Here is an 8,536-nt window from a genome sequence, read left to right on the forward strand (position 1 = left end):
CATGCTCATCGCCGACTCTTTCGATGTCTGCTTCACCAGGTTCTCTTTCTTCTTCCCCCTGCCATTTTTTGTTGCCTTTTCATTTATTTCCAATTTTCCATCCTCTTTTTTTTTTTTTTACCCCCACGATAATAGATTAAACCTGTGAAGATACAAAGTATCAAACAGGGACCCTAAGCTTGAACATTGTGTGGTTTTATTGCATGAAAATAAAATAAAATAAATGGCATATCTTATATAGCTTTCTTAATATTTTTGAGTGACTGTAGCAGTATTGATATTATTATTATTATTATTATCATTACTGATAGGAGATTATTTTCCCTAACATGCTGCAGCCCCTTGATCCGATCAAAGAGAACTGCTGAGATTATATGGGCTGCTCGGCAGGAGGAAATGATACCAGAATCTGACCTTCGGGAGATCGATCTCTACTCTTTTCAAGTTAGCAGTGCTGATGCTTCTGATCTTCTTCTTTCTTAGATTGAGAAGCTCCCTTGTCATTTAACTATCAATTGCTCTACTGATAAATAGCTTCTTCTTTTAATCTACAATTCCAGGGTCTTTTGAAGCACGAGGGGAAGGAGAAGTTTGGTAATGCTTATCGCCAGTGGCAGAAGGATGCGCCCAATTTTAACATCGATGGCCATTATCCGGTAAAAGAACTTTGGGGCCGAGCCAAAAGCTGCTGGAATAAAATTTTAGCTCATAAAGGCAAGTCTGTCCTTGTTGTTGCTCACAACGCAGTTAATCAAGCCCTTGTTGCAACAGCATTAGGTACTAATTGTTTCCCATGTTTGTTTGAACTTTTGACATGATAGCTGGAGTTGCATGTTATAACATTTATACGTCTATTAAGGATTAGGCACGGACTACTTCAGGGTATTGCTTCAGAGCAACTGTGGAGTGAGTGTGCTGGATTTCACTCCAAAACCTCGAGGTGACTCTCCCCATGTATGCATCAATAGGTTAAATCAGGTAAATATCTGGTTTATCCACATGCCATAATAGTTTGAAATTGGACGAGATAGAAAAACGAGGTTCCCTTCCAATGTATTCAATATCCAAGGCTTGAGCTTGCCTATCATCAGAATGCTTCCTGCAAATATCAAGTGCTGCTGGAACTTTCTTGATTTAATTTGTTCTCCATAGTTATCTCAGATAGCAGTAATGATAGTAGTAGGTCATAATCCTCACATGCCTATTCCTTGATGCTGCGCCTACTCTTTTGTACTATTTTCATGTCATCTACTGTTTACCGTCTTAACATTTCTTTGAATAACATCAGTTTTATGATGGAGATCTCTATTTTCTGTCAGTAGAATGGAACTTTTCTATCATATGATGCATTTCTTTGATGTGGCTGCAGACCCCAAATTCACCTATCGCTGGGGGGACTTCAGCGGGAAGAGAAACTTCCAAGCGTATAGTTTTAGTATGTCATGGATCCACACAGGGTAACAATGAGGTAGGATATTTTGATGTATTGAAACTGGGATACTATGGAAAGTTTAGCATACGTAATGTGTGCATATTTAGTTTATCCACATAGGATATATGATTGCATGTAGACGAGCGTGTTTTCATGATAAATAGTTTCATATCTTATAAATAATTCTTCAAAAGTTTAGGCCTTGCTAATTTGTTCAGCTTGTTCTTTACAAAACTCAACATTCATTAAATGTGGAGAAACATTAGAGTATTGGTAAATAGGAAACTGGAGGATAAAAAAAGAGCTTTTTTATAACCCAGGAAGGTGCCCAGTTGGAGCAGAAGTACTTTCCAAAAGAACAAGGTAAAAATGTATGTTGGTCTTAGGTTCATCTATTTAAAAGGTTAAAGCCATATTCGGTTTACCTATTTAAATTGTTGAAGCCATACTGTCTTCTTTCATGTACTTATAAATAATTGTTTGTTCCGTCTTTGGTAAGCCAGTAAAAGATTTGTTATTATTAGAACTTTCGGTAGACATGACATTTTGTTTCTGGTTGCTCTACATAAAGCTTAGAATGATGTTCGTGTTGTTTACACTAGGCTATCTTTGCCAACATGGGTTATGAGTCCATGAACATGCTTGGAGTTATACAGGTACCTACATGTTGTTCTTGTTTTTTAGAAGACTAAGACAGCTTGTTTACTGATATAGTTGTTCTTACTGAATAATGTGGATTGCAGTCGCAAAAAACTGCAGAGCTACTCTTAGACTTGAAGGTGAATTGCATACTCTCCAGCCCACGGATAGCCTCAATTGATACAGCCACTTTGATTTGTCAGTTCTTTACTTATTCCAACTGTGCAGGTTTAATTGTAGGTCCAGGAAGCAGCAGATTGCTTGGGTGCTGACTGTGTGCCTCGTTATGTAGAGGTAAAGAAAACACTGGACCTTGAGGTTGAACCTGTTCTTCAAAAAGCACGCGAGGTAAAAGTTCGACCTCTTTATCCTTGGGACTTCTAAGCATATATATTGTGGAGATTTTTCTGTTTTATTATAGTGGCAAATGTGCTGAACTGATCTCTTGATAACTTGGTTCCGGTATATTTTTGGGCCATGCAATTTAAAAAATATGCTAACGTTCCTTCTTGTAAATTCAGCTCCTAACATATTCCTTGATATTCACCAGAATACTGGGTCTACATTGTTAGATAACCTTGATGATCATCATATATCAAACTTATGGAATCAATCGGACAAAGCCTGGCAGTCTGTTCTTGAAGAACTATCTGATGAATCAGAAACTGAAAGAAATGTGGTAGTTGTTGGGCACCCATCTATTCATACTGCGTTGATATGCCACTGCCTCAAGTTAACAGCAGAGTGGATGGATTCTTTTCATCTTGATGAAGGCAGCATCAGTGTTATTGATTTTCCTGATGGGGCAGCAGGAAGAGGAATAGTCCGGTGTATTAATTACACCGCACACCTTGGTAGATGGTCTATACCTGTGACGAGATCAGTCAGAAATAATTAAGAGGTCTAGTAAAGGTACTTCTCTGCCATTTTTTCCCCCTCCAATATCAAGTTTAACCTGTATTGATTATGTACTAACTGATATAAATTCTACCTCCTGATGGACGTGTTGCTGTACTTGTAGAATTGAAAAATGGGAGGGGAAAAAAGTATCTATAATTTGTTTGAAACGTTTTCAGATAATGTTGTGAAAAATAGCAGATACTATATCTTCCTTCCTTGGAATTTTTCTTATCATAGAAACAGATCTAAGAAGTTTATTCTATGTATATACGTAATCATGCATATAGATATCAGGTTTCGATGCAATATAATAAATTTCTAACATTGTGACCAGAGACTTGTAGAGTTAACATGATATCAGCTTCTAAAAAAAGGTGGATCATCATATCACCTTCAAATCCTATATTCATCACTCATCTTTTGCAGTCTCTCTGGACTTTCCTTGAACATTTTGCGAAAAATCTGTTGCGACATAATGGCCTTTTATTGAGTACATCCGAGGGACACATAACAAGTTTTAGTGGCTAGTCAGGGAGAGAGGAGGGATATTTGTAATAATTAACCCTTGATCTTAACCTCAGAGTCATCATCTTATACCTTTTTTACTTTCCTTATAATCCTTATAATAGCTTTTTTACTTTCTTTATAGGTTTGAAAAAATTGTTTAATAACCTTCTTAAGGGGGTTTCTAAGAGCCTAACCAGTTTTATAGACTTAGATTTCCGAATCCCAATCCAGTCTGGTTGATTATCCACATTAGGTGGTTCTAGTAATAATTTCCTTGTCACTAATCTTTGCACCAAACTATATTTGTCAAGCGTACTCACTGCTATCAAGGAGTCTGACATCTTGGTACTTGTGTCTTGGTAGACAGGTCTGCTAATTAAACTTGATCATATTTATTGCTCTAGGAAGAGGTCTGTGTGCGCGCGCGCGCGTTTTTTCTTAAATGGCTCCTGTATCTACTGGCTTGAAAATTAACCATTTCATGTGCTTTACCTCTTCTATCCGATGGTTGTGCGTTACGGAACCCAAATCGGTTTGGATTAATCTAGGAATAGTCTTAGAAACATTGGATTTAGATGCATTTCACTCGAGATACGCGGATGATTTGGTCTTAGGACAGACAGTAGGCAGTCAAATTGGCAAACATTTACAGCAGAGTCTGTTTTAATAGAAATCGGGAATCATGATTTTATTCACCTTATGCATCTCTAACCGTTTCCCCAAGTTGGTGAGTTATCAGGGATATCTGACACTGGCGCCTCACACGATGATCTTCCTGTCCGGTTATCCCTCATCCTATATCTATAACGCTGAAATTGACTTAGTACTTTACACGGTGATATTGTCAAATCCTAGAATAGATTTATTAGTGGTTAGTGATTATGTTAATTGGACACTTGGTTTTGCTTGAGTTTTGCTAGGTTGCACATGTGTTAGTCGATGTGATGTCTTATCACTTCAAAATTAATTAGTAAGCTTTTAGACTAGCAGATCAGGGGAAGGCGCCACTCCTGTTTGTTATCAACTGCTGCTTTCTTTACCAGATCCTGGACTGATTATAATAGAAGCGGAAGGAGCGGATGAACATGGGGTTGCTGTTCGTGGTTGAGAGTCCCAATCATCATTATTATTTTTTTCTTATGGTTATTTATTTGTTGATTACTCGAGAAGTGGGGGAGAAATACTCCAAAACAGAGACACGCAGAAGCAGATGCGTGCACTTCCCTGTCATATTAAGAGGTTGGAAATCGTTAGCTTGGCTACATCTGAAAACTAGTGAGCGGGGTTAGAATGTCCTACTTATTTGTTTAGTGGGTGGGTGAATTTGTCTTAGACTATAGAATCAGATGACACGAAGGGAGTTGATCCGTGATCTTTGTGGTGTAATGGATAAGTTATTTCTTTGTGGGAAAGGATTAGCTTGATTCTGTAAAAACTATTTAATTATTGAGAAACCACAAAAAACTCTCAAGTCACAACAAAGTCACCTTGGACACCTGTCAAGCAACTGCAAGATTTAAAGTTAATCCTGGGGTTTTCAATGTTAGGCAAGTCATATCTTATTTAGTAAACAAGTATTATGTCCCTTTCCTGTTCCCTCGGTTTTTAAGTGGCTTGCATTTAATAATTCAGTTTCCAGACCGTGACTTGTTTAATAGTTTGAAAGATTAGGTACAAAGACTCAACTCATTAGGTGATAAGAAAACATGGGGACGTGCATTAAGTACTAAGTAGGCAGCTTACCTGCCCATTTTGTTTTCTGATGGATGTACAACCCTTGGCAGTATGCACGGTGGAAGGGTCTAATAAATCACATGGAAGAGAAGTGAGATGCGTGGTGTGCATCGCTGAGCTAGTTCCACTGTTTATTTATGTGTGTTTTTTTTTATGTTTTAACATTCCCTTTCATTCGGCTGCTTCTGTATGACCAAGTGCGTGAAAAAATTTTAAATTAGGCTGACACCTTAGGCCTTACCTTATCAGAGAGATACATGGTTGTCTGTTGAGTTGTTAAGAAGTTTATGCAGGCATTCTGCTTGGTTATCTTGGTATCTGAGGTGCTTCTCAGCAATTTCCAGTGGCAAGGAAAGCAGCTGCTAGCACATTGTTGGGTTTAGTAATAATTACAATTGATAGAATTAGGAATAAACAGCTCAAAGAGAATGATCAAGCCTGCTGTTATGTTGTCGCTGAAAATAATGCCCGGCTTCGATTGATCAATGAGGTTGATAATCTAATCCAACTGTAGGTTCTGGGCTTAGATTCTCTTATGACCTACTATTAGTATGAATTCAGGAGCTGTTTTAAGTCTAGACAGAACGATTCTTTCAGTATCCATGTCCGCAATCGATCTGTGCTCGTTACAGCTGATAGTCTTATTAGATGAGATGAGGTGGGGAATAGGGACGCAGGACTGTGTGTGGAAGTCTCTCCCGGGTTGACTGCCTCATATTTACTTTGTAGGATTGGATGCCCAAAAAGCTTTAGTCGCTGCTGCTGCTGCTGCTGCTGCTGCTGTAGCGCAAATGATACCAGTGATGCCTCAATTTGAGTGAAGAGAGCAGCGTGTGTGGGCACAAGGATAGGGAACTAAGGGAAGTGGGTCAGGCTCAGGGAGTACCTACGTCTATTATGCTTCTTCTCGGATCAAGTTCCTTCCCCTCGTTTACCGCCCTACTCGTCGTCTCCTTTTTATCTCTATTTACCTAGCCCCCACACCAGCACCCCTTCATCCCCAATTTCCATGCTATTATTAAGTGATTTTCAGACGGTGACCTAATTGCCATACTCGAAGATAATGCTACCAGTAGTTACGTATTTCAGTAGGGGGAGAAAAAAAACTAGGAGAAGGAAGCATCAATCTGAAACCGTGTATGTTCCGAAGTCCACATAAATTAATTCAGAGAATTTTTTTCACTGTTGCTGTACTTATGAGACTTACGAGATGAGCGTCTGGCTTGTGCTGTTGATATGAATTTATTTTGGTGATGGGTGATGTGAATTCCTAAATACAACCGTGTTGGATTCAGAATTTCTACTATTAACAACCAAGCAGATAGGCTACACTCTACGTATGAACAATTATTTGTTTTTTGCTCGTTTGACTTGGATTATTAGCCTCTCAAGTGGTGGGGTGAACTTTAAATTAGTGAATTTTTTTTTTCATGTCACTTCCGTTGCTTATCGAATCTTTCTGTGCTTCATTATCTAAGTGTCGTTTTTATGGCAATTAGTATTTTATTCCCACCTTTAAATTGAGAAGGAGAGAATTAAAAGCGATCAATTTCACTATAGAAAGTTGGTCGATTTTCTTGGGTGTCTGAAAGTGAACTTTTAGTTGATTCTTGAAAGGACATAAAATCCCCCATTCCCGTTTTATTAATTTATTTTTTTATTTTCCCCCCCCCCTCTCCACCATCGGAACAAGTTTCTGGAGAAGTTCCCGTTTTCATTTTGATTTGATTAAAAAAGCTTTCAAGCGGTGGATGTGCTGAGGGAGCCCTCCAAGACAGGAATAGGCATATGACTCGATCACATCATCAGCCTTGTAACATTGGAAGCAATAAATTACCAATATATCCCATCGCAAGAAGGGGGGCATACATGACGTATACCCGGTTCATAATTCACCAATAAATTGCAATAACGGAAGAAGGCTTTGGCTTATATAACAACTAGTTTGCGGTCCGTGCAAAGCAAATTTTTTTTTTACTACAGTAATCCCGTTTTTTTAATATGGCTTGCTTTGAATTTTTGAAAGTGCTACAGTATCCCGCTCTGCTACAGTACCTTCTAAAATGCTATAGTATACCCGTGTGCTACAGTACCATTCTTAGTTAATTATTAGCTACAGTAATAATATTACTGTAGCATGAACAGTGAATCTCTGATCCTCCTATTTGTATAAAGGAATAGATAAGTGCCAATTTTTTTCCGCTACAGTAATTCTATATTTAAATACAGTTTTTGTAAGTGTTATATTAATATTTTTAAATTCTACAGTATCCCGTCTGAGCTACAATAATAATGCTACATTAATTTTTTTAACGCTACAACCTCGCCTTTACTGTGGCAATAACGTTACAGTAATTTACTGTAGCATGAATAGTAAACCTTAGATCCTCCTGTCTGCTCTATAGTAATAATGCTACAGTAATTTATTGTAGCATTATCGTGTCTGTTCTACAGTAATAATGCTACAGTAATGTATTATAGCATTACTGTAGTATGAATAGTGAATCTTGGATCCTCTCATTACTATAGAGGATTAGACTATGAACGAATGAGTGAGTGAATGAATGCAAGTCAATTACATGCGGGAGTCTCGATAGGTCTTTCTTTAATTCTTTCTTCCTAGCCAGTGACCTACTCCTAATCACCCTGACCCGAACCAGCCCATAAGATAATAATCAGACAGCCGTCGGGTTCTCATTTTTCATTTTTGAAAGTCATATTATATCGAGAGAAAGAAAAAAAAAAAGAGAAAAAACATCACACAAAAGGGAAAGAAATATTGTCGATGTTAATAAGGCTTGGCAAAGGAGGCAAGACCATATATATACCTCCCTTATATTCCCCCGTATCCCTTCCGAATACCAAAAGCAGCAGCTGTCACGCTTACCATAATAAATATAATATATATAGACGATTCCTTTCCCTCTTCAGGGGCAGCCCTCCACGTTCTCTCTAATAACTAATCCTCGTTACGATTTTACTTAAACATCCGTCTATATATGAAGAAAGCTAATTAATCGCACTTAAAATAACTGAGTCACGAAGCGGGGCAAAAACATACATCCTGACGAGCCAACGACTCTCAAGCGTGTACGGGGTTATTTCAGCGCGACCAAGGCACGCATAAAACCAATCGCGATCACGATTGCGAATCACAATCCTAATGACATATGCTCTCGGCCGTCAACAAAGAGGAGGAGGAGGAGGAGGAACCCTCTCCGTTCTGATCGGGGGGAAAAAGATGAGAGACTTTGCCTCCTGCTTCAGCGAGCATGCCGTCAAAGTATCGGACTCCTCGTGCTCCGGCATCACCAGAGGCAGCAA

At 38.5% G+C, this 8,536-nt stretch overlaps 1 protein-coding gene and 1 pseudogene across 1 annotated transcript; both read left to right on the forward strand.

The window, feature by feature from the left end:
* LOC109824373 (2-carboxy-D-arabinitol-1-phosphatase) lies at positions 2-3,186 on the forward strand. Its single transcript, XM_020390954.1, has 9 exons — positions 2-39; positions 339-444; positions 561-777; positions 860-978; positions 1,370-1,468; positions 2,035-2,088; positions 2,176-2,272; positions 2,310-2,419; positions 2,622-3,186. Exons 1-9 carry the CDS (start codon positions 2-4, stop codon positions 2,967-2,969), a joined length of 1,188 nt encoding a protein of 395 aa, XP_020246543.1. The 3' UTR covers positions 2,970-3,186.
* The window catches only part of LOC109824084, a 974-nt pseudogene continuing 644 nt past the window's right edge, over positions 8,207-8,536 (forward strand).

This window comes from Asparagus officinalis, chromosome 9 (genome assembly GCF_001876935.1).
Source record: "Asparagus officinalis chromosome 9, Aspof.V1, whole genome shotgun sequence".
NCBI lineage: Eukaryota > Viridiplantae > Streptophyta > Magnoliopsida > Asparagales > Asparagaceae > Asparagus > Asparagus officinalis.

What these genes read in the sequence shown, in the direction of transcription:
- LOC109824373 (XM_020390954.1), top strand. Translation starts at nt 2, where the DNA reads ATGCTCATCGCCGACTCTTTCGATGTCTGCTTCACCAG. An exon ending in TCGATCTCTACTCTTTTCAA is followed by an intron (nt 445 to 560) that starts GTTAGCAGTGCT and finishes CTACAATTCCAG; the next exon opens with GGTCTTTTGAAGCACGAGGG. An exon ending in CCACACAGGGTAACAATGAG is followed by an intron (nt 1,469 to 2,034) that starts GTAGGATATTTT and finishes TGTTTACACTAG; the next exon opens with GCTATCTTTGCCAACATGGG.